The sequence below is a fragment of the Protomyctophum parallelum genome, assembly GCF_964188405.1.
Source record: "Protomyctophum parallelum genome assembly, chromosome: 3".
Classification (NCBI taxonomy): Eukaryota; Metazoa; Chordata; class Actinopteri; order Myctophiformes; family Myctophidae; genus Protomyctophum; species Protomyctophum parallelum.
Window position 1 is genome coordinate 15,439,652 of NC_139698.1, and position 25,579 is coordinate 15,465,230.

Below are 25,579 nucleotides of genomic sequence, written 5' to 3' on the forward strand. Positions count from 1 at the left end.
CGTGCAGGATGTCATGATACAAGCACGAGACCGACACAGGACGCCTCTCTCTCTGCGTGCACGCCCGGCCACACACACAGGAATAGCCAGGCTACACAGGGCTAAATGTTTGTGATAGTGTATAGCCTCTATGCATAGGTGGCGTGTATGTAAGGCTAGGCATGGCTTGGCCCGATCTTGTGTCAGATCGGTGGTTTTGTCGGCAAGCGCCAAAAAAGGTCCCAGACAGCATAATCAGAGAAAATATTGTGCAGTACGTACGAGCCATTACTGATCCCACAGTGGGGAAATGTTTTGACAGTGATGTACAAGTGTTTAAATTGTAGACGGCACATGGAGAGCATGAAGACTCTGTTCAGTCGCTTCAGTAACTGTTACGAAACCCTTTTGGGTCTAGGGAATACGTTTTTGTAACATAAAGATAGTTTACCAGGTTGTTGAGCATATGGTGCAAATAAATGGAGACCACACAGAGTGAGGAAAGTGCAAGGTGTTCTCTTTACTCTTCTTCAGGCGGGTATTTACAAATGTACAAACCAATAGGTGTGCACAAGCACACATGAAACAGTTAAGCCACTACCAAGGGACACGGGTGTTGCCAAAATAACAAAAGAAGCAGCTAAGTGAAACAAAAGACAGACTAACTAACTACTCTAACCAAAACGTAGTTCAAAATACACGTGGTGGCAAACAACCCTTACCTAGTGTGCTTAACAAAGCTCTACCTACGTGGTGCCTGTGTATAGAGGCCTCTGTCTTACCTGTCCCAAGGCAGTGCATATACAGAAGCATCATTGTCGGTCTGTGTGATACCGGGAAGCCACACAGTTCATGGTTATGATTATGATTATGACTACAACCATCAATTATTTTCGAGTTTAATTATGTAATTTCTTTGGCCACTCCTATGTACAGCTTTGTGTGTATGTGTCTGTCTGTTTGTCCGTTTGAGCATGGAATCGATGACTTTGATTGGCTGAGCACGGACTGTGATGTATGATGATAAGAGCACTGCTCACTTCACAAAAGTGTGATTTTTTTTAAATATAATCGGCTGAATCGATTGGTGTGAGTGGGGGGGGGGGAAACATTTCAATCCACCCCCCCCACCAAAATCGATAATTCTTCAATCAATTAAATCGTTTACAATTACTTATTTATTGTTGCCCTATATGCATCAAATGATTGAACGTCATTGTCTGCCTGTGCTGCTGGTGGTTTATTATTATTATACCTATGTTGTGCTGTGTCCTCCTCCTACCCTGCTCCCAGACACTGTACAAGAGCAGCGTGCGTGGTGAATGCTACGTGGTGGACTCTGAGGTCATCACCTCGGGCATCCCCTACCAGGACTACTTCTACACCGTCCACAGATACTGCCTCACCTCCATGAACAAACATAAGAGCAGGCTCAGGTACGTTTGTTTTGCCACATCATGGGGTTTGGGCCGCCCTGGGAGGCTAATTGCAACTAGCCAAACTACAAATCTGCAATCTACGTGTCACAAGCTTGTAGATCGGCTGTTATCTTTTTTCTTTTAAGCCATTTCACAACAGGGGGCCACAGCCAGAAGTTGGGGAACATCTAGCGTAGGGAAAGGCATAATTTTTGCTTCAGTGTGTCAACACTTGGAATATATATATTTTTTTCAAGCTATGTAAAATGTAATGTTGCACTGAACGACCAATATTTGGAACCCTTCCCTATTAGCTGTGAAATCGGGTGAAGGCTTGTAAGGCCTGTCGGTGAAATGTCTTGCTCCTACAGTTCATGGTGGGAAAATGTAGCTAGTTTCTGTGTTAATGTTTAAGTTAGCTGTGTTCTCAGTATGGTTTCACATCACCACTTCCACCTCCACCGACAGCCATTTCTGACCACAAAAACATTGCTGCTGCATGGGCTGACACTGTGTGTTTTCCCCTCGTTAAGAGTGTCGTCAGACATCTGCTACAGGAAGCAGCCGTGGAGTCTGGTCAAAGCTCTGATAGAGAAGAACACCTGGAGTGGCATTGAGGAGTACTATAGACATATGGGTGAGTCTTTCCGCCCTTACCTGCCCCGGGGAAATGGTAGACCTTCATCATTCCTGATGAAGACCCATAGGGGTCAAAACGTTGATTCCTGAACATGTATTAATAAACTACTGGGAGCTTAACAACGGTGTACCTTTTTTTCTAAATGGTTGACCAGCCATTCCCATCCTGTGAGGATATTGCAAGTGGGTCCTCAAATAATTTGGCAAAACACTAAGATTTTAATGATAATATAACATTATTGTTGTTATCAATATCATGTATTTTGTATATTTTTTCTTTTGTGATACTGATGAAAGCAAATTAAATGTATTATGTATTAAGGCATATTAAAGTATACTAAGTTTGTTCCATCTACCCAACCCGGACAAAATCAATTGATTGATTATGCTCTGAAAAATGCACACGGCCCACCCATCTGATGACTTGATCAGATGGGTAGGCCCTGATCCAGAAAAGACGAGACTTCGGCTATATCTGGTAACATTTGAACATTCTTTCTGATTGCTTGGTTAAAAAAACCAAACGATAAGTGAGCTAAACAGATGCTTGAGTCACATGCATTACCTAGATGTACTTGAAGAATAGTCCATAAGCCTACAGCTTGCTGGGTGCGTTTGTCCACATGTGTATGACGAATAGTCTATAAGACTACAGTTTGCTGGGTGCGTTAGTCCACATGACACATGTGTATGACGAAAAGTCTATAAGCCTACAGCTTGCTGGGGGGCGTTTGTCCACATGTGTATTGGAAGATCTCATTAACGTTATTATCAGTGTGTCACAAGCCTGTGCTATCGTTGGTGATGTGTGCTGGGACATGGAAATCCTTTTTTCCCCCCTCAACCCTTTTCAAATGCCTAGATTTTTAATGTCCCCTTCTTAATGTCCAGAAAGATTGTTCCAATCTGAAAGCTTTTAAGCCCAAATGTTCATGACATAATCATCCACTTTGAGTACATAATGTTTTCCCAAATGTAATATGTTTAATTTGCCAAAGGAAGACATGTTGTCCACCTTTTGATTAAAAAAAAGTTACTAATTGAGTCCTGATCGTAGTATGTATATTGAGTAACCCCATGCCTTTTTTATGTCTAATGGGGAGTCTTGTCCCATCTCACGCAACTAAAAAGGATCTGAATTCCATACCTGTGTTCAAATTAATCCAATGTAATGATTTAGTCACAGGCTCTTGCTTAGACTTTTGGTTGGTTAATATACACACTTACCGGTAACTACTTTGACTTGAGAGGTTTCTGCCTGACAGTGACACAGTGTTTTTTCCCCCCTCCTCTGTTTCTCCAGAGAGCGAGGTATCCAAGCTGGAGACGTTGCTTCAGACGGAGGTTTCTGTAGTGACCACGGGGGAGGTGGTGGACGTGGAAACGACCAAGACGCCACCCTCTCTGCGTCGCCGCAAGCGCATCAGCTCCCGACGCCAGGGGGAGAGGGAAGGGGCGGGTGTATGCGCTGGAGATCGAGGAGACAGGGTGATCGGAGACGAGAGGGACAGGCGCGAGACCAGTAAGTCAGCAAGCATGTTGGTCCCAGCAAAGTTCAGAATTCGATTATCTTTGGAAATTATTTCCTCAGAAAGGGTGTTATAAAACACTGTTTCTCAACATCTGGTCTGGGGTGCATCAGGGTCCAAATGGATATGGGTTATGGGTAACTCTGAGAGTGTCCTAATGGAAGCATTTTCTATTTTCGATACCCCAATCTACACTGTAAATTTCTTTGCTCTATCAACTATCAACGTTTGCTCTATCAGCAAGTTTGAACTTGAGCTTAATTTTGAACTGTAATCAGCCATCATCTGTGCACCTTATTTTATTGTATATGTATCTTTTAGCTAACTAGTAAAAATGGCAAGTCTTGACAGTCACTTTACCCATTGGACAAGATATTTCTTTCCTTTACTGGTCATGCATTAAATTAGCTTGGCTAATAAGCCAGACTAATATCACACTGACCAACGGCTGTTTCGGTCTGGCTTATTAGCCAGGCTAGCATTAAATGGAAGTTACTTATCTCTTCATGTTCAGTGATATACTGACATCTAGTGGTGGTATGTGGAACTGCCAAACAACACTGAACATCTTGTTAATTTTGGTGTTTTCTAGGTGCTCAGTACATGAAACTAGGAGAACGCTCAAGTAGCAGAGGACAGAACAATATATCCACCATCCTTCTCATAGTCAGCTTCATGTAAGTTTGTGTGTGTGTGTGTGGGGGGGGGGGGGGGGGGGCTGGCCATAGATTTAAAAAACAATCTATTTATTTTCCTCTCGACTGCATATCAAGTAGAGTTCTCAACGGGCCTGAAAATTAAGGACCGGCCCTAACTGATCAGGCCAGAGGTTCGGCCTGACCCGACTAATTAGGATAGATTTGTGTCCCGATCCGTTGGGTCAGGCCTGGTCGGGTTCGGGCAGAGTTTGAGAACTCTAATATCAAGCAGTTTTCACTTGGTTCTCAAACGATGAACATATGACGACTGAGGAAGCTGGACTCAACTGGCGTTGATGATCTTGCAGTGAAAGTGATTTTGTGTGTACCTTTTGTGCTTCTGTGTGTATATTCTTCCTTGCCCTGACCAACAATATGTTGCAGACAGGAATTAAGTGATGTGTGTCTGTCCATTAATTATTAAAGGAACTACAACATTTTAAAACATTTTTTATTTTTATTTTATATTTAATATATTGTTTATCGTATGTCCTTCAAACGTATTTCTAGTGGTTTGAGCCTAAATCACCACTCTGATATAACCAGTTCAAAATCTTCCTAGATTATTATCTTCCAGGAATTTTCTTTCCTGCTGTCTTGCTTTAATCCACGTCTGAATGTGTACTTGTTCAGACATGGTTGGATATCTCCTCTGCATACTAACCGCTGCTCAATGCCTTTCCTCGCCATTTCTCTCTCTTTTCTCTTCTCTCCCTTACCTTCTTCATGTGTGTAGGATCTGTATCAGGTACCGTATGTGAGGCTTTGATATTAACTACATTCATCTCAAACCATTCATAACAGAATGAGCAGAAAAAGTGCTGAGTGGATTGATGAATGAATGAATGAATATTTCCCTCCCAAAAGGCACTGAACTTTGATCCATTCCTAATGTTTCCATCCATTGTACAACACAGTGTTTATTTTTTAGTATTTTTGACATTTTACACTGCTCACTCCTTACCCCTAATTATTTATTTTGACATATTTTTGACTTGTCACACATAATTTAGCATTGTCTTCTTCTCTTTTCTTTCCATGTGAAGTCTGGTGGTGCTGGTTGCCCTCAATATGCTGCTGTTCTACAAGCTGTATTCTCTGGAGAGAGCGGCTCATACACTGGAGACATGGCACTCCTATTCAGTCGCCGACAGGTAAATTCAAAAGACCATTTTGATTTTACTTCATACTCTGACCCACAACTCCCACCCCAACCCCAACATTTGTCCAAGGTGCATGGTCACTTTTTCGTTTGTATTTTAAGTACATTTTGATACCAATACTTTTGCACTTTTACTCAAGTCTATTTTTCAAGTCTAAGTTTCAGTATTTTCGGCTATCCAGCCTTCATCAGCCTTGACACTGATGAAGGCTGGATAGCCGAAACATCTGTTGTCTATAATTCACCATGCAAGAATAAAAACTAAAGCGGGTGTGTGTGACCCTTCACCTTTATTTCCATTATATGATTCAGTATCGACACTTTTACTTAAAGAGTGCTGCGATTTTTTTCCACCCTAAAACATGATCATCAGGTCTTTTTTCAAAAAAGTGTACAGTATTAGTTAAAAGGTTATGTGGGCACGCCCACCACGACTCCAGGGTGTCTAATGAAGTACTCTCACCTCATAGACACATGAAAAACTGGAAACATTGTGGCACTCCATCTTTAAGTAAAACATGTGAGTACTTTTTGCTATATACTAGCGTCATGTCAAGGCCTCCAGGGGGTGTACTTGTACATCAAGCTGCCTCACGCTACAGAAACAGGAGATAGGCCCCTCCCTATGGGCCTCGTGGCTCGGCAAGGTTTACTTAATTACTTTTTCTACCACTGCTGTCAGTCCTCTGCCCCAGACAGCAGGGGAGTGGGCCCAGGTCTTACAACTACAGAGACAGTTCCATCAGGCTCAACTCAACAAGTGGCAGCAGATCCTCCAGTCCTCTGTCTCACTGCTGGACCAGGTGAGTGTTATACATGTGAGCACACAGTAAGATCCCCGCGTCAACCACTTAAAGGGGCATACCACTCATTTTCAACATTTTACTCTTTTGAGCTGTTGTGTGGAAATAATAAAAAAGTCCCCCCATTCTGTGTTTCCTTGAACTGGAGGTCTGGAAAAAAATCATTAACATTGTCAATCAAACATTGTGAATGGTATTCCCCATTTCCACACGAGCAAAGGCCACGGTGTAATTTCACCTAGAAGTCCTGACGTCACTCGTTCATCCCCTGGGTCATGGACGTTTTTCTCTATGGAGAATTACTTTATTGAATAAACGACAACGTTTCGATCTCAGTAGATCTTTGTCAGGTCAGTCATATACTGACCTGTCAATAAAGTAATTCTTTACCTCCTTCCATGATTGCCTTATTGGCCCTGCACCCACTGTCGAGGTGCGTGTAAATAGGTATGCTCTCTATGGATAATAACATTGGGACATCTTAATATCATCGTTGTCCAGAAACTGTCTTGTTATATTGTCAGGGAGGTGGCTCTGTATCGTTTACGATTGTCACTCATATTTGATAACACTAGCAGCAGATATGAAACTTGTAAGCACTACATAAATGATGGTGCCAGTGCAGAAGCAATGGAGTCTATTCATACAGTAGTCATACATAAAGTGATAATGCCTGTGTGACAGCCCTACACAGTATGTAACCAAGACGGACATGGCGGCACGGATTAGCACTCTGTCACCATGTCGTTCTTCAGCCTGATGGTTGACAGAATGGAAACTGTTCTATAGAGTTGACGTGGCTTTTGATACAAAGAAATGTCTAGCCTGTCTGACTGCAGCTGCGTGTACAGATTGTGGCTGCGGTGGTGAGTGACTTTGTTCCGCTCTGCCGTGGCTACACACCGCTCACAGGGAAGCTCACCTTGGTTGACGTGCTGTGTGGGCCATCCGTACCATTTAGGCCTGACGTCGGAATTTAAAAAATGTTCGCTCTGAAAGAATATATATTCAAAGATTTGTGCCGCATTTTTACGATTTTTCAAAAATGGCAGACCAACAAGCTCATAGCGCGTCACTTGGTGGCGCGCTATGTGGCACGCAAGTTGAAACTTGAGAGACTTCACTGTATTTATTTGTCTCTCCCCCTCTCTCTCTCCCCTTCCTGTATCTCTCTCTCACAAAGATGAAACAGTCTTTAGAGAAGCTCCACCATGGCATTGTCATTCCCGAGGCGCAGCAGGACCTCCCCACAGAACCCCCGGCAGAATCCCTGACCGAGTCCTGAGCCTTTCCCCTCCTCACAGCACCTCCCCCTCACAGCCTGGCCGTAGAAGAGCCCTGCCTAAAAATAGAGCCTGCGGAGTGACTGGGGAGGATGGCTGTGATGGCACGAGGGGGTGGAACGTGTCAGGTTAGTTCTGTCCACATCGAAAACAGGAAGTGACGTGCTGGAACTATGTTACCCATTATCTCTCCTGGCCTGAGAGACTTGAAGCGGTGACGTTGGCCATCTGCCAATAAAAAATAAATAAAATAAACTATCGCAAAGTTCGCAAACATTCAGACTGGAAGCTCTCAGGACTTCAGCAATAACATATAGCTGCAGCTGGGGATCTCAGCCAGTGAGTACTGTATAAAACAAAAGGCTACAGGGCCATTCACTCCAAACCACTTCACCCCACCCTTCATCCAAGGGACATTTAAAAAAGGCCAGCTGCATTTCAGGGTGAATTGAACTCAAGCCAACTGCATTTCAGTACTCTCATCGGGCAGTGACAGACCACTGATCTCAAAATGGACGCTCCTTTTTTGCCTCTGGGAGTGTTTCCGAAATGGAGCGGCTCAGCAGGGAAGGGAAAGGGCACAGTGATTCTTGGAAGTTGGAGGTCGAGGTCGGTCCTCCTAGTCCTGGGAACAGAAGATACTTGTGGCCTTGATCTCAAGCCTGCTGATGAAGTCTGACTCTGCAAAGGCTCTGATGAGAGAGACCACCACAAACAGTAGCGGTGGAATAGAGAGTGCCTGATGGGGAACAGGAGTCTCCCAGTGATCCCTCTCATTCCTCGTCCCTCCCTCATTTCTCTCCATGGGGATTTGTTCCTTGACTTGATCCCCATCAAAGATGCTGCATCTTCTGTGTGTATAAGGGGGTTCGATTGTGTTTATTTAAAAAAAATCAATCACACTCCATATCCATATCACACTCACTTTTTTATGGCAAGCTGGCCTGTGCTGGTGCTAGACTTTTGCTCAGTCCTTATAGAGGAATAGTTGGGGTTCTTTGCTCTCATAATGGCCTTTGATAGTGATGAGGAATGGTCTGATACCACAACATTTATTTTGTCTTGCAGTTTAATGAGTTGTCTGTCCACAAAGCATTTTCTGTATTGTCTGCCAGCAACACAGTCGGTCAGCAAAGTATAAATTAGGCTTACAATGCAGGACAAGTGGATGAAGGGGGACTTCTGCAATAGCCTTTTCTTTTAATTTTAAAACATTTCAATGTCAGTCTGACTGAGTTCATCGGGACAGCGAGCTTCTGCTGGGTGTCGCCTCGGACCGCTGCAGTATTTATTACCAAATGACTTTTTGAACTTTCAAATAGCAAAATAATGTCCTTTTCACAAGAAGGCATTTCATGGGCTTTTTGTGCTCTGTTTTGCTGTTGGACCAAGAAAAGAGCTATATGTGAATTCTCTGAATCATATTGGGCATAGCAATACGGACAATTGTGATTCTAGTACTTTTTGAATGTTTCAAGTAATGTAGAATATAATGATAATAATACATTGTGTGTGTGCGTGCGTGTGCGTGTGTGTAAATATAGAGGGCAGCAAGATAAAATAAAGAAGACGTGAGTATGGACTTGCCGGACATGCGTGCGCATGAGGAAAGGTCCTTGACGTTACATCCTCAAATGTTACATTACATATTGTGATTTTTATTTTGAGTGTTTTTCTTTTTTTTTGTCTGTTTATTATGGAGATTTCTGTTGCATATTTGGTCACTCACTCCTACCTTGGACTGGAGCAAGACTTGAACTGTTCAGGGTTACTGTAGACTTGACCAGGTAGAACTGTAGATGCAATAACGATATAGATGCAATAACTACTTTGTGGTCCAGCCAGGCTGGTGTTTTTGAGATGAAAGTACAAAGAATGACAGAAAAAGGACCAACTTAAGGCTTGGTTGAAGGAACAAAAGGGAAACTACTTTTTACAGTATTCTGTTTGTGTAAATTTCAGCTGACCTCGCCCATTTCGTATATAATTTTTAATTATATATATTTTTTATTGGTTCTCTTCATTTTGTATCGTCTTTATTTTCTAACCTATTCCCGCTGTCTTTTGCTCCACTCCTGTGTTGTAAAACTATTCACTTTCTACCCATTCCCTCCATACTGTCCATCCTACTCTGCCATCGTCTTAAAACATGTCTTTTGTACGTCGGCGCTCTTCTCATCTTTCAACCCCCTCCCCTTCCTCTGTGTGCTCCCTTGCTCATCTTATCCCCCTCTCTCGTCTCCTGTGCACTAAATAACAGCTATGGAAGCACGTGGGCCCTGCTGTGCACGGCCAGTCGTGGTTAACGACAGGATGTAATATTTATTGTGGGGGGGTGGGTTGGTGGGCGGGCGGGAGGGAGGTTAGGGAAGATGGGATTAAGAGATGCATGGGAGATGGGGAGAGAATGTCATCTAAAGAATTTATTGTACACAAAGCTGTGGAGAGAAATGAAAAGTCCTAAATTATCAATGATTCCTCGTTTTGTTTTTGTGTTTGTGCATGTGACTGACATAAGTAAGGGCACGCAAAGGATCTGTGCATTGTCTTTATTTAGTGGTATTTAAAGAAATATCCTGTTCTCATTGAGTGTTTCATAATCATTATTTCCAGGAAGGCTGATAGCGAGGGATTATTGTTTTCACTCCTGTGACTCACATCTGTCCTTCTGTAAACCTCTGCCCCACATTTTTTCAAATTAGCCTGTTAGGTACGTGAGAGATGGTGTTCCCACACACACTACACCTCTGCTTGCATATTGTCAGTCAGAAAAATGTCCAAAAATGTTACTTTTCAGGAAATGCCATGGATCCAATTTAGTTATTGAGTATTATTGTTCTTGGGTTCAATTATGTATATAAAAACGCACCCGTGTGAAGTGTTTATGTCATTTGGTGGACATTTGACCTCATTTCTCCTTTCATTGTCATGGCAAATATTGATACAAATTGTGGGGACAAAAGCTGTGTATATAGGAGGGGCTAGCTCCCCTCAAAAACAGCTATTTCCTGAGTACAAGGTGTCCCACCCCACCACAGTGCTACTGAGGCCTTCCTCTGGTCCCAGGCCATGCTGCTCTCCTTGTTCGCCGATATTGTAAGAGTGTTTTGTCCCATTGTTGAACTGTGAGCATGCGAGTAGTGAACATACTGTATGGCCAACTGTCTGGTTATACACATAGGGCAGGCTTTATGTATGTATAATCCCAGTTTGACCCTCTCTCGCGTATTGATTGCATGGCTAACCGTCACTGTTGTCACGCTGATGATGGAGGTAACATTTATTTTTTAAGTGCAAGGATATTGTAAAACAAATACACACAAATGTATAGCTGAAAGTTATTCGGGAAAATTAATCTGAGTAGGTTATGACAATTGATGCAAGGATTAGGACTGATAACCAAAAATTATATTCCCATGACCTTTATTTTTAATCGCATTTTAGCAAGAATCATCTCCACACATTTAGACTTAGAGAAAACTGGAGGTATGCTTTGCTGAAGAAAATCATGTGAGATGTGAATCAGTTAGGCTGTTGTCAAGAGCAATATTTATTGAACTTCATTTAAAAGACCAATTTTATATGCACCAGATTAGGCCACAGATGACCATTTGATAAGATTGTTTTGTCTGATAACTCATTGTAAAACTTGTTAGACATGATTTGGTCTGATATGGTCTGCCATTTGTTTCAGAATTCCTTTTCTATGTACAGGTGGGTATTAGATATTTTTAAATTTCAAAATGTGGCTGGGGCCCTCCATGTTTAGGCATTTAGTAGACACTCTTAATCCAGAGTGTGATCAAGAGCATCCTTCCTTGGTCAGCAGGCTTATAGAGTAAGACCAGACAGCTCGTGTATGCTCCCAAAGAGCAGGCATTTAGCTGCTAAACATACAAAAAGACAGAAGGCATGCAAGATGGCAGTGTTATATTTTGCTATCTAGTCAAGTGTAAAGAGTTGCCTGCCAAGGAACTGGAGTAGTGTAATGTCACTTAGAAAAGGTAGTAAAGGTTTTATGTAAAGCTTTCCCATGTGCCATGTTCCATACAGGTCTGTAGGGACAAATTAATTAATGTTAACTCCTCAGTCAATACTACTGCATCTCTTAACTACCGCTACTTCATGTAGTTTCTTTCTAGTCCCTTTGAGGCCATGGCCAATCAAACAGATGGTTCACAGGCCTGGGCTGGCCGAGCGGTCCAGGCACCATAGGCTGGTAATCCAGCCTGACAGCGCGTCGTGGGTCGAGTCCCGATCCTGACAACCTTTGCTGCGTGTATTTCCCGCATCCTTCCATCTCTCTCCCCTTTCCTGTCTAACTACTGTAAAATCTATCAAATAAAGGCAAAAATATCTTTAAAAAAATATATAAACTGATGGCTCACAGAAATATCTGTAATTGCAAATTAATTTGCCATGACTATTTTATAATCTGTATTTCATTAGTAGTTGTTACAAAGGGCTCATAGTCATACTGTACCAAGGAAGTACAGTATGCCCCTGTCATGCTTAATTAATTGGGTAACTATTTTTATGTAGTTAATTGCAATGCAGTAATAGGGGCTGATGTGTTGATGTAGGCAGCGCTATTAATTTTCCCTGCATACTGTAGTTGCCTAATAAAAAGAGCATGTCACTTCCATAGGCTTTCCTGTAGGAAGAACACTGGACAGGTTTGTGGTATTGGTCCCCATTATAGCCCTTATTTTCAGACAGACATCTGTAAGGTTAAGCCACATTATACTGCTTCATTTCCATGCCCCCACATACATAATTAAAGCTTCATTTTTGGTCTTGAGTGAACATGGCACACAGGGTTGTGGTTAGCGGTAAGTATTGTCTTTTCAAATGTCACAGGAAGTCGCACGTTGACTGCAGCTCCTATGTTTTGCTTCTGAAGCAGGATGTGTGAAAGTTATTATTGGCTGAGCAAAACATTTCAGTAGTTGTTTGCAAAAGCATTCTTACATTTTTTGTTTTTTAGCTATGAAGAAAAATACAATCTGGTAGCATTATTCTATTGCAATGTTTGAGCTTGTTGAGTTAATAACTATGCAAGTCACTTCTCTGTACCAATGTCAGACTGCAAATAAAAATAAAATAAAAACGTTTAATTGAGAATAAATAGATCTTGAATTAATGAAAAACAGGTACAACGCTGTTGTGAAAATTGGTTGGTCTACTTTGAAGGAATGACAAGCTAAATGTCAACTTCTGTGGTATTTCCATTAAATAACGATGTATGTAACTGACTGTGTGAACACAAAACACCTCTTGTTTTGTGTCAGTTTGATCCCAGAGTGGAAGGCTACAGTAACATTTTGGTAGACAGTCGTGCTTCGTAGACAGATGCCGTTAAACCAGACCTGACGACACCTTGATGCATACAATCATGACTTGCGTAATTAACCGCTGCAGTGCTCATTGATAAAATGGACCCGCTTGTCGCTAATCTCAATGTGCATTATCTTTGTAGTTTCTGGGGATGTAATCATCTAATGTTGTTTAATTTATTTTAAACATCTGATTAAGACTAACGAGAAGGTTGAAATGTTCTTTGCAATATATTGTGTGTGATGAAAAATGATGACACTGAGAACAAATGAACCAAACTGAAGTGAAACTACCTAAAAACAATGCAAGTGGTGAATATACAATGCATGTTATAATCAACATACTGTATGCGTTGATGTGTACACAACTATATACAGCTCTCTCTTTCTCTCCTGTTGAACAACAGCCAATTATGTTCCATTCTGTGACCGAGAATGGAAAACAATTAAATCCTTCCCATCTCTTTTGCAGAAGAAAATCTGTGAGCGGAGTTTGTGTCCTGCGTGGTCCTCATCTTTCCCCGTCGTTGAGAAGAGAGTTGTCGGAAGTGAGTGGCAGTGATGATGGAGATGTGACGCTCCTCAAACTTGTAGAACCCCGTTTCGATCTGCAAGAATGTTAAAAACTGAAACTGACTGTCTAAATAATAATCACATTTTACTACACTACGGGTGCGGTCACACCAAACTTTTAAAAGTGTAAAATGTGTTATGTCCAGTAAGTAAACATTACAGTATCCACAACATAAACGATAAAGTACAGCCAAGAGACAAATCTAAAAAGAAAAGAAATTGCATACTGAGAATCCACACCTACCAGGGCTATTCTGCCACCTGCACACCTGCGCAATTATCTTTACTCTCCGATGCTATAGCTAAATACTCCGCCCTGAGAGAGAGAGAAAGGTTGAGGGAAGAAAGGTACATAGGCAGGTGGAGGAATATCTATAGTATGAAACTGAGAAAATCAGTGGTTCTCAAACATTCTCATGTCAAACACCCCTAAATTGATATATACGATGTATTTGGCTGCAGACCCCCACCTGAAAATATGTTGTGCCCCAGTTTTCCCATAATTTTTCAAAATGATTATAAAATAGATCTACAAGCTTGTAAGCTTGTAGATCGCTGTTTTCGAATAGACAAAGTATAAAATTAGGACCCACGGAGGTGCTCCCTGGACCCCACTTTGAGAACCAGTGAGTCAGTGAATAGAAGTAGCATTAAGGCCTATTCATACTCCAGATTTAGGTGATAAGGTGACCATCGAAACGGTAGCCTGGGAGGCATACCATTTCGGGTTTCGGGATGTGAAACAAAACAAAGCAACACTGAGGTTTATTTTTTTTGTTTTCATCATCCGGTCTAAAAACGCCTAGACCGGATCACATGGGAGATTTAGGAACACAGACTTTCCTCCGAGGTGGAAAGTCTGGTGATGCGAGGTTCCCAAAACGGTGTTTAGTAAAAACAGGGAGATGTGTTTGGGGGTGGGCGCCTATGTTGGTCTGACGTACTAACAGTCCGACATGCAACAGACACATGCGTGGCCGGTTAAGACTCACCCGTGGCTCTCGACATGCGTTACCGGTTAAAACTCACCCATGGCTTCCCTGTGAGGTTTGGGTTAGGTTAGGGTTTGGGGTAGGGTGTCGGACCAATGCCTGTTGGACTGTTAGTATGTCGGACCAAACACATCACCAAGAGGTGAGTCGCTTACCACCGCGGCGTGACGTCTTCCTGTACGTTTCAATGGTCACCTTAGTATGAATAGGCCTGTGAAGTAATTTCAGCAGAGAAAGGAAAATGGAATACTTTTTTAAAAGATCGATATAGAGGCATGCAGATGGAAAGATGGGTGACCCATGATTTGGACGGCCCAGGCGTGATCTGGAAATGTACTGGCCTTGCGTGTCTGTATCAGAATGTGAGTGATTTGCATGTTTTGTGTATGTACGGTATGTAGTACATGTCAGTGCTGTGTTTAAATGTGCCACTTACGCGCTCTCTCTTAAGGCTTCCTCTCCTGCTGCTGATATCTTTTTGTAGCAGTAAATCATCTCCACTAAAAGCCAAAATTGCAGCCCAATGATGGTGACGTACATCATGACCTCAGAAAAGATGGATGCCACGCTCCGGGTGCCTGTACAGAGAGAGAGAGAGAGAGAGAGAGAGAGAGAAAAAGATGAGCCAAACCCGGTAAGTAGCAGAAATAAATAAGATTAAATAATTACATTTCTACAACAAACAACGCTGAAGGCTGGCTTGGTATACATTTTTCATAGAATGGCTCATAATTTGTTAAAGTTCTCCAGCATGTTGCTTCATATCAAATATATTTTTGCGTGGCCACAAGGGGACAGTGTTCTACTTGAAATGTCACTATTTAATTGTTGTTGACAATCTTTACTTTAGAATATTAGCAGCATACTACAGTCAGTAAAGGTCCACACTTCTTAGCGGGTGGCTTCATTAATAACCATGCCACATCAGTGCTAAGAAAGCGTTCTAATTGGGTATTCCTTAATTTCTGAATTTACTTTATGACTTCAGGAACCTCTCATAATCATATTCCCTTCTGTGCCCTTGGTTTTTTATTATCCAGTTAATACTGTATTCCAAAAATACATACATACATACATACATACATACTGTACATACATACAGCATTCCCATCTTGAGTGCAGAAATGAGGATATTCCTGAATCCTACACACAGTTTACCTTCAGTTCATTTGTGGTCAATATTTGGCTCTGGGAAGTGGGAGATACCGTTAAATGTCTTTCCAAGACATTGTTAACGCACTCGCAGTATTTTACTCACACAGACACATGACATAACGAAGTGTGTGTGTGTGTGTGTGTGTGTGTGTGTGTGTGTTTTTTTTTTCTTTTTCTTTTTCTAATAATATCCCGGCACCCAAATGCTTACGTTCTGGCACCACTCTGAGTTTGACGAACTTGGTGGCATTGAAATAGTACTCATAGGTCCCGAAATTGAGGATGCGATTGAACAGGCAGCGGTAGGTTCCTGTGTCATTGAAGGTGACGTTGAGGATGTAGATGGAGCCGTCCTGTAGGTCGTCGGTCCGCTTGCTACCATTCCAGGCCAGACGCTCGTAGAAACGGTCATCCATGATTTCACCGTCCTTGCCCTCATAGCTGTAAATCTACCAGAAAGTATGGAGAAGAATTTCATTATGGTCAGTCACAGTTTGGTTCGAAGCCTACTGCCATCTCAAGTTTCTTATTATAACCTACCTGGTCTTCACGGTAAGTAAGTAAATATTAGACTACAAACTTTAATATGTTTAGTCGTTTTAGTTTATTAGATGATAGGGCCTACCATCTACTCAACTAGAGTGACTAAACATGTTGGACCTTGTAGTATATCAGTACCCAACGTGGCACTGTGGGATTAGCTCTGATTTAATTATGCAGTAGAGCCATTTCATTAAACATGGATGTGATACGGCTGCATGCATTTGCAGTATCTCACCGCAAACACATTTCCAACTAAAGGAGAATCCAAAATAAAACAAGGCAACAAGCTAAACTAAATCCTGTGGATTAAACACCTCTTAAAACACCTAGCATAACTGTGTTACATTTACGGTAGCTGAAAACATACCATTTGTTCCCTTGGTGTGAACACTGCATCATCATCTTTACTGATGGGTGCCTGAATCATGCCATTGCTAACTGCCTGCCTGCCTGGTGACCTCTGTGCTCTCTGTGTCAATATCTTGGGTATCTTGGGTCAAGGATCTAATCCCCACCTGTCCTGGTTTTGTTTCAGTACAGTCACACAGCTGGTGTTGCTTTTCCCGGAGTGTGGAAGAGCACATAGCTCATCCATTTCTGGCTATTTATTCTATTTGTCTCTACGTGTGATAAAGGCTTGTGTAGGCCATGTTTGTTTTCACATGCTTTCACTTGGGTGTCAGGATGTTTTTCAGCATGTTTCACAGCGATTGTATACAGGTGTCAACACACACACTCTATCCAGCCTTAATCTGAAATGGCAGTTTACGTTTCAGTTTCCACATTAAAAGAACAGGAAAAACAGCCATCAACAACAACCACCTCCCCCAACCCCACCAGTCATTTATCCTTCCTGGTGACTCACTCAGCACTGGTCAAGGCTCCAGACCTGACCACGCCTGCTAAATTAATGGAATCTCACTGACACCAATGAGACCTCTCTCTCATCCACTTAATGGACATAATGGACTCCTTGCTTTGCAGGGGGAAGACTTCCACTGCACTTAGCCAAGGCAATGAGAAGGTTTTCCCGCTAACACAGAGGAAAAGAGCCTGCCATGAAAGATGCATGGCGCTGCACTCTCTTCATGATAAATGCATGGCAGTTGTTTGGCCCAAAGGGAAGAGGAGACGATGAAACTCTTGTCCACTTAGCTGTGTATATAAGTGGCTCCTGTTATGAGTTGTGTTTTTGTGTCATGTAATTGGTTGAAATACACATGGGCATGAGTCAGCTGAGTTTACTACCTGCCAAGGCAATATCTACGTATTGGATGTATCAGCAAGCATTCATTTACATTTGACGTGTGTGTGCAGAGACGGAGTAACGCCCACGAGGGCCCCTGGGGTGATCTTTTTTGGAGACTCTCATAGCGCTATTACTTTTTTGCTTTTTCTTATCATCTTTTTTAAGATGATCCAATGAAGGGCCCCAGGAGCCCTTGTCAGGGCATCCCAGTACCACGCGGTCCAGTTTCCCTGAAGGGCCCCTCGACCCCAGGCCCACCAGTCTAATGGCTAATTTGGCCCTGCATGTGTGTGTGTAAATATATATAGTATATACTATATATTATTTAAATGTTGTTTTATTTTGAGTTGTATGCATTCTGTTTTATAGTTATAAGAAGAGAGACAACAGAAGCAAGTCTTGATTCATATCAGATCCAACCCCTACACACTACTAAACACATCTCTGTCTTGAGAAATAAGCTATACTCACATGAGTGTACTCTTTCTCATCTACAGCCTTGAAGAACCAGTCAACAGTGGCGGTCGCAGGCACCTCTCCCCTCTTCTTACAGGAGATACAGCCCATCTTGAAGCCTCCTTTGGCCACGGCCTCTGTGTCCGAGTCAACTTCCACGCAGGCACCATGGCACAGGGGAACTAAAGTATGACGAGGATGGGCAAGATGTAGTTAGAAAACTGCCATTTTGGTTTTCCTCTATTTCTACAATATTTGTTTAGGTGGTCAATGGTCATCATCCTTCTTTTTGTCAGGTGAAACCTGACATACAACAGGCCCGTTTTTAATAGCGACCTAGTCATCAATGGGAGTCGCCCCCATGCCGCCTAAGCCAATGGGAGCGCCTAAACGCCACCAGCCAATCGCGTAGTCGCGACCTAGTCATGATTGGCTGTCTCCTAAGCTATGACACGGGCACGGCGGAAGTCTGCAAATCTATAATGCCCAGACCACACTCTCAACCATAGACGTAAACACCCAGACCACACTCTCAACCATAAACATATAAACACCGGAACGGAGCGGACTCAGCGGAGCGCCTGATAACACCGCCTAATGTTATGAGCAAACTGGAGAGCAGGAAAGATGCACAACGGAGCCAGTGTTTGTTTCACCTGACAAATATGACTATGTAATATTTATTGTTTTTTTATTTAACCGTGGCTTGAGAAAAATGCTGACAAGAAAAGCTCTTGTGTTTTCCAATAACATATTACTTGCAGGCAAACAATCAATTGGACAAAACAATGCTAATTGTTGTAATTATTTGCGTGCTTAATCCCATGGGCCATAACATGCTTGTTTTATGGAACAGGGCATAGCGTTTCTTTTGTTTTATTTCCACTCATTTCATGATATTGTTTGTTTTGACTTTCACCTCATTCTCTTTCATTTTTGCTTTTGGGGTGTTTTAGATGATGTATGTTTTGTTCACTTGAGAAACTGAGGGGAAATAAACAGATTGCAGTGAGCAATACTCTTCTACATTTCCTTGCAGTATGTGTTTCCTCCAGAAACTGAGCTAAATTCATATATAGAAGCTGGAGTCTATATATGCCATCAGCATCATCATCATCATGACACATAACTGCTCATCGGCCATAGAGAAACACACCTGTAACTCCAAGAGTTTCTCTCTCACACTGCACTCTGCTGTTCCCACTGAGGCCTCAGCATCGATCTCAACCAATGATCCTGTGCTATTTTCAACTTTGTCCTCTGTGGACGCTTTTGATTTGATTCATGAGAACGGGAGGGGGCAGGTTGGGGTAGGGTAGGGTGGGGTGAGGGGAGGGGAGGGGAGGGGAGGGGCAGGAAACACATGGCAGAACTGGTCAGCGCAGCGGTGGCTTCGAAAGATCATCCGTAGTTTGGCTGAGATTGATAAAGACTGCACATCATTTTGCAGTAATCTTTTCCTTTACAGAACTCGCTGGGATGCAAGTATTGCAGCATATTAAAATAGAACATAAAAACAGAACCTCTGCTGCACTCCAGAAAAGAGGGGGGGGGGGGGGGGGGGCAGACGAGGAGAGAGAATTTACTTCTAACATATACTACTACTATGTTTACTGAAACCAACAGATTTCCAAGTTAATTTGGCTTATTTTTGGCTGAGTGACACTAACTTCTAGGAGTGAAAGAAGAGAAAGAAGGATAGACTTAGTTAGCATAGCCTACTACTATTTCTACTAAAGCATGGGGAGAGGCAGGTTTCTGATGCACTGGAGGAGAAGAGAAAACAAAGGAAGGGTAGAGCAGAGGAGAAATTTAAGAACACAACACAACAGCTCTTAGGCAAACAGGATTTGCAAACAATTCAAAGTATTACTTTTAGAACGCAAGAAGGTTCAGAGACATTCACAAGAATGTACATTCATTCTTAGAAAGTAATTTACGTGATTTTACAACGTAGGCCTACTGTCCAAATTGTTTAAAAAAAATCTCTACATCTCATAACTCAATTAAGCACTTAAAAACAAACTCTTGGAATTATTTGCAAAAACTAGGCTTAGTTACAACTACAAGACATTCCCATCATCACATCAAGTTACACTACATGAAGAGAGCAAAACACAGAGGTTATGGAGTTAGAAAGAGAAAATAGAGTAAATATAAAAAGGCACAGATAAATTGAAACAGGAACTTGGATATTCCATGCATATAAACACCTATGTAAGGGTTTGAAATGGCTGGTATATTGACTGCTCACAGAGAGGGAAGTGGGATCTGGAAAACAGACAGAGGAGAGGAGACACCCATTACACAGCTCATCCAACAAATGGCAAATAGGAATGCCATATAGCAAAATAGACTACGGGAGTGTGCATTGTTGCTTCAAGCCAAATTGAATGGCACATTGGAGAGAGAGAGAGAGAGAGAGAAGGAGGGATGGCGAGAAACATGATGCCAAAACACTGTAGCATTACAGTATACACAAGTGTCAAGCAATACAAGACAGGTGGCAAGGCAAAGATTTCCGCATGGGCAGCAAATATGCTGCTGATTGAGTAGACAGGACAGGTGAAGGCACGAGAAAGAAAGAGGTTATGGACAGATGAATAGACATCCACAGTGCAGAGTCTGCAGACTACAAAGATCCACCAATCTGCAACCATTCTCACTATAGTGTTCACAACACACGGAGTACAATATTCAAATCCATTGCTTAATCTGTGGATGACTGGTTTTCAGGGTTATGCAATGAATATTCCACACTGCAGATTAGTAGATTTTACTGATGGGGCCGGGTGGTGGACTAATCCTTCATATTTGCTATATAGGCCTACCCCTCAGACTGCCACAGCAAAATAATAATTAAAAAAATAATATATATATATATATAATTATATAATTATATATATATATATATATATATATATATATATATATATACAGATCAGGTTGTTTGCTTAAACCAACTGAGACAGATGAGGACAAAATCTGTTTCCATGCTGGGATTGCCACCTGTGTAGTGACACATGCATGTACACGCACATACAGGACAAGTACCCACACACACACACACACACACACACACACACACACACACACACACACACACACACAATCTGGTTTCCCCTGACAGAAAGCGAACAAGGAACTTTCCATTGTGAGTGAGTACAGTAGGTCTGTTCCATTTTACTCCACAAAGCTGTCACATCCAGAACAGCTGTCTAGTATAGTGACAGCAGTAGCAACAACGAGCTTGGGGATTTGTTGACTCTGAGCTCCAAATGGGAATTGTCATCTTTCATCTTTTACACTTTTATTTGACATCTCAACAGTCTGGGTCTTCTTGAATAGACAGTGTAGGTATCTATTTTCCCAAATGAAGTGGCATTATCTTCCTTTATTTGGATTCCTTTCTTTGCCCACTTCAACATTATGTTCCACCTGCCTATCCATTTAATCTGGACTTTAAGAAGCACTCTCCTGTCCTTCTTATGCAACTACTGTAGAATAGAGTGAATAGTAATTTGTGTTCAGTAATCAAATCACATTTTTCATGTTGAATGATTAAAGAATGACATCGAAAATGGTTCGCATTTCTATAGTGCCTTTAATCCAAAGCTCTTTACTATGTGCATAACATCATTTCATTACATTCACACTTTTTGCTTGACATTGACAATATATATTTATTCTAGAGAGTGACACTGTATTCCGTTCTTCATTTCTTTCCTTAATTGTTTCTTCCTGAACAATTCACAGAGCTGTATTTTGGTTGTTCCTTTGACCACAGTGCAGATTGACATAATTTGTACACTGGGCTGGAGGTCTTCAAAGCCCTATTTACATAATTGAATTCCCACCCTCCATTAGCTACAAGGAACAAGGAACAATGGACATTCTATCCTCTGTGCCACAGCTGGAGGAACAAGGCAAATGTTTGTGTGTGTGTGTGCGTGTGTTGATTGATTGAACATCTTATTAACAGTTTGTAGAATATGCACAGTTCGAGGAAAGCACCGTTCAATACAAGGTCTGCTAAGAGAATGAAATACCCAGTCTTCCATTTTTAGTGTGTGTGCGTGCGTGCGTGCCTGTGCGCGCGTGTGTGCGCGTGCAGAGAATAGCAGAGAGAATTAGTGAATAAGGGACATGCAGCAATGGCATGCAATTAGATCACGACTCTAAAGTGCATTCGTGACGTACAATACATCCCCTTTGTGGCAATTTATTAGATCTGACAATCAAATTGATAGTTAAATGTCTAAGTTAAATGGCATTAGACCCTACGTCTGCAGAGTCTTGCTTTGTTTGTAAGCCTTGCCGAGCCATGAGGCCCATAGGGCAGGAGCCTGTTTCTGTAGCGTGAGGCAGATTGATGTACAAGTGTATATCGCAGTGTATGTCGCAGGGACGTACCTCAATCCAACCCTTTATGCTGAGTGCCAAGCAGGGCAGTCTTTGTTATGACCCGGCGAGGGGTCAAACCCTGACCTCTCAGTCTGAGGGCGGACACTCTAATCACAAGGCCACTTAGCAGAGTCTCTTACAATAACCACAATTGGGGCATGATCATCTGTGCATTCACATTCCTTTTGAGATCGGAGCCCACTCAAAAGATGGAGGACAGCAGACTAGAATGCCTTTGTTTGGAACACCTGCTGCTATAGTAACCACCCACCAATATAGATCCATCCATTATACAACCTGATGACAGAGAGAGGCTTACAAGAGAGGCTTGTACAAGCACTGTATACGGTATTGATACATACAGTAATTAACCACTTATACCCTAGGGCCTATATACTGTACTTCATTGACCGGGGTCCCTCAGGGTTATATCCTTGACCCCCCTTTTTTCCCCCTCTACACCAAATCTCTTTGGAGAAAATAGCTGATATCCAAGCTCACAACACTGTTACATTGTGAATGGGAGCTTGTAGATGTGTTATTTTTACTGAATATTTATTGTTTAGAGTGTTGTTTTAGTGTCTAGAGTATTCTAGTGTTGCATTCAAACGGACAGTGAAGTGGATGTGCACACTTTTCTCAGCAACTTGTGTTTTCCACCATTTGCTGCCTTAATGCTTCTATGATGTGGAAGTGTCGATGCGGGCATGCGGCTGCCTTCACCATGGCTCTCAATTGACCACACTCGGTTTTATGAGGCTCTGCACTGGACTGGTGACTCAGTCCATTGATTGGGATGGTTTATGGCATGTCATATGAGGAGCAAAGGCAGGAGCACTTACAGTATGCCCACACTGTAAAATCTCAAATGTCAATTTAACTCTGAGTGTACAAATTGACCCTTACAGATCCATTTTTACACTCTCAGTCAAATTGACACTATGGATTGCATGTGCATGTGATTGCTGCTCTGATTTAGTAGATATAATATCTGAGCAGGATGGAGATGGATGGAGCAAAATATGGATTTGAAGTCCATGCACGCACGCACGCACGCACGCACGCGCACACACACACACACACACACACACACACACACACACACACACACACACACACACACACACACTATCCTTGAAATAAAAAATGAATCAACAATGTATACCACCTTTGAACTTAATGCATAGTGGACTTCATGATGACAGACATACAGTAATTCATGTAAACCTTACAAATGTGTCTTCAACATCCATGTACGCTTGCATGCCTAGCAGGAATAGATACCATATTACTGGCTTGGAATTTCAAACAAGAACCCATTACTCAAGGCTGTTGTTCATGCTAAGCTTCTCCATACTGGCTAAAATGCAAAAGAATGCAAGATATATGGCTATATGTTTTTTGCTTGAAAGATGTTGATTATATCATGTGCATTGCCAACATTCCCGTTATAGATGAACATTCGGGGAATACAGGGGAGTCAAGTCACACACACACGCACGCACACGCACGCACGCACGCGCGCGCGCACGCGCGCACGCACGCACGCACGCACGCACGCACGCACGCACGCACGCACGCACGCACGCACGCACGCACGCACGCACGCACGCACGCACGCACGCACGCACGCACACACACACACACACACACACACACACACACACACACACACACACACACACACACACACACACACACACACACACACACACACACACACACACACACACACACACACACACACACACACACACACACACACACACACACACACACACACAATTACAAAGCAACCCCTAACAAACCCACTGCCCCACTCACCTTGCAGCACCAGAATGGTCAGATGTAGCAGCAGCAGCATGACTTCAGACATCCTCGCTGGGGAGAAGGATTGGCCGCACTCAATGCTGCTGGAACACACACGCTCTCTGGCACCCTCTCACACATTCACAGTCACACTTTCATGCTGAGGAAAATGCAGAGACAGACATGAGGCGAGGTCTGTGCATGTGTCTCAGGTATGTGTGCATGTGTCTCAGGTGTGTGCACCTAGTTTGTAAAATGTGTGTGAGAGCAAAAAGATTTTGCTCTCACATTTTAGAAGGAATGTGAAGTCACGGAGGAGGTCTGTTCTTTCTTCAAGTCTGCTGTTGATGACACTCAGGTCACTATAGCTGTCAGATTATCACCTCCGCTTTCTGTTGCTCTTACTTTATAAAAAGGTGTTCACTTGCCAAAAGTAGTCCAGCACACCACATCAGCAGAGCTCAGGTGTGGCTGCCATGCATGCTTATCAACTATTTCACACCAGCAATGTGGCAGGTCGGTGGTGGTGAGTGGTGACACTCCCACTCAACTCGGACAGAGAGACCCCCTAATTCAGATGCTTCCGCTTTGGGAATCTGTGTGCTCTGTTAAGTGTCTATTACCACTGGTCTGGAGCACCACAGGGCTTTAGATTTCTTTCTGCATTAAGTTAAACCATTTATAATCCACCACCAGAGAAGGTGCTATAGTGACACACCCTTAGTTTTATGCAGCACTCTGCATTAAATCTTCCATTTAGAAGTACCTATCTTGAGTTACAGGCAGGCAGTGAATCAATGGCACGATTGATGATTCAAAATTACAGCTTGTGGAAGACATAGGGTTTTATTCTTAGATTTACGAGACTGAGTATAATGTCAAAGGATCTGGTGTAATCTGTGCACAATAAATTATAATCTAATAAGAATAATCAAAGATGCTGCAGCTTGAGTTGAGTGAAGTAGCCTACAATTCAAACTCAGTGATATATTGAATGAGCGTAGGGAGATGGCACATATGGAGCTAAGTGATATATCAACTTGAATGCATTCTGTAACGCAGTTTCATGTCCTTACTTCAGAATCAACTATGACATGCATGGGCAAAAGAGGGGAAAGGCTATAGAAAGACAATATACCAACATTATAGTTTAATTTCTATAACAGCTATGTAGCCTACCTCTTGATATGGCATGCAGTGATCTAGGGACGGTCTCTTGTAGATGTTGAGATGATTATACAGCTGGTTTGAGATGAAAACGATATTTGATTTATTTACATTATATGCCTATCTCGCACAATCGGAGGTTACACCATATCGGATTATTTGTTGTGCATGGTAGACTTTATTATTATAGCCTTGCCTACTAGTAGGCCTACCATTGGTCCGAAATGCCATTAATCAGAAAGGGGAAATGGCATAGGCAGTAGACAGTAGATAATCAATGTTCTAGTAAGTATTTAAAATGTGAAATATGGGCTAATTATGCATTCCAGAGGACAGAGGTGCATATTATGTGTAACACCATTACCAATAAGAAAACAATCAACT

The 25,579-nt window shown here is 42.3% G+C and overlaps 2 protein-coding genes across 5 annotated transcripts in view; one reads left to right on the forward strand and one right to left on the reverse strand.

Annotated features, from left to right (window-relative positions):
- The window catches only part of gramd1a (GRAM domain containing 1A), a 43,228-nt gene extending 33,391 nt beyond the window's left edge, over window positions 1-9,837 (forward strand). For all 3 annotated transcript variants that reach the window (XM_083761149.1, XM_083761150.1, XM_083761151.1), the window contains 7 exons: window positions 1,273-1,415; window positions 1,931-2,034; window positions 3,340-3,558; window positions 4,158-4,242; window positions 5,310-5,417; window positions 6,108-6,228; window positions 7,412-9,837. In XM_083761149.1, the coding sequence (XP_083617275.1) occupies window positions 1,273-1,415; window positions 1,931-2,034; window positions 3,340-3,558; window positions 4,158-4,242; window positions 5,310-5,417; window positions 6,108-6,228; window positions 7,412-7,513 (882 nt within the window). In that variant the 3' untranslated portion in view covers window positions 7,514-9,837. The remainder of the gene's footprint in view (window positions 1-1,272; window positions 1,416-1,930; window positions 2,035-3,339; window positions 3,559-4,157; window positions 4,243-5,309; window positions 5,418-6,107; window positions 6,229-7,411) is intronic.
- A 1,105-nt stretch (window positions 9,838-10,942) lies between these two features.
- scn1ba (sodium channel, voltage-gated, type I, beta a) lies at window positions 10,943-25,339 on the reverse strand. 2 transcript variants are annotated; one of them, XM_083760704.1, is made up of 7 exons: window positions 25,208-25,339; window positions 24,044-24,188; window positions 17,831-17,997; window positions 15,779-16,016; window positions 14,849-14,990; window positions 13,665-13,736; window positions 10,943-13,455 (listed from the first exon to the last, which is right to left on the reverse strand). In XM_083760704.1, exons 2-6 carry the CDS (start codon window positions 24,093-24,095, stop codon window positions 13,670-13,672), a joined length of 666 nt encoding a protein of 221 aa, XP_083616830.1. In that variant the 5' UTR covers window positions 24,096-24,188; window positions 25,208-25,339; the 3' UTR covers window positions 10,943-13,455; window positions 13,665-13,669. The 2 variants fall into 2 exon arrangements, with proteins under 2 accessions (XP_083616830.1, XP_083616829.1); XM_083760703.1 differs by lacking the exon at window positions 13,665-13,736.
- Between the last annotated feature and the right edge of the window lie 240 nt (window positions 25,340-25,579).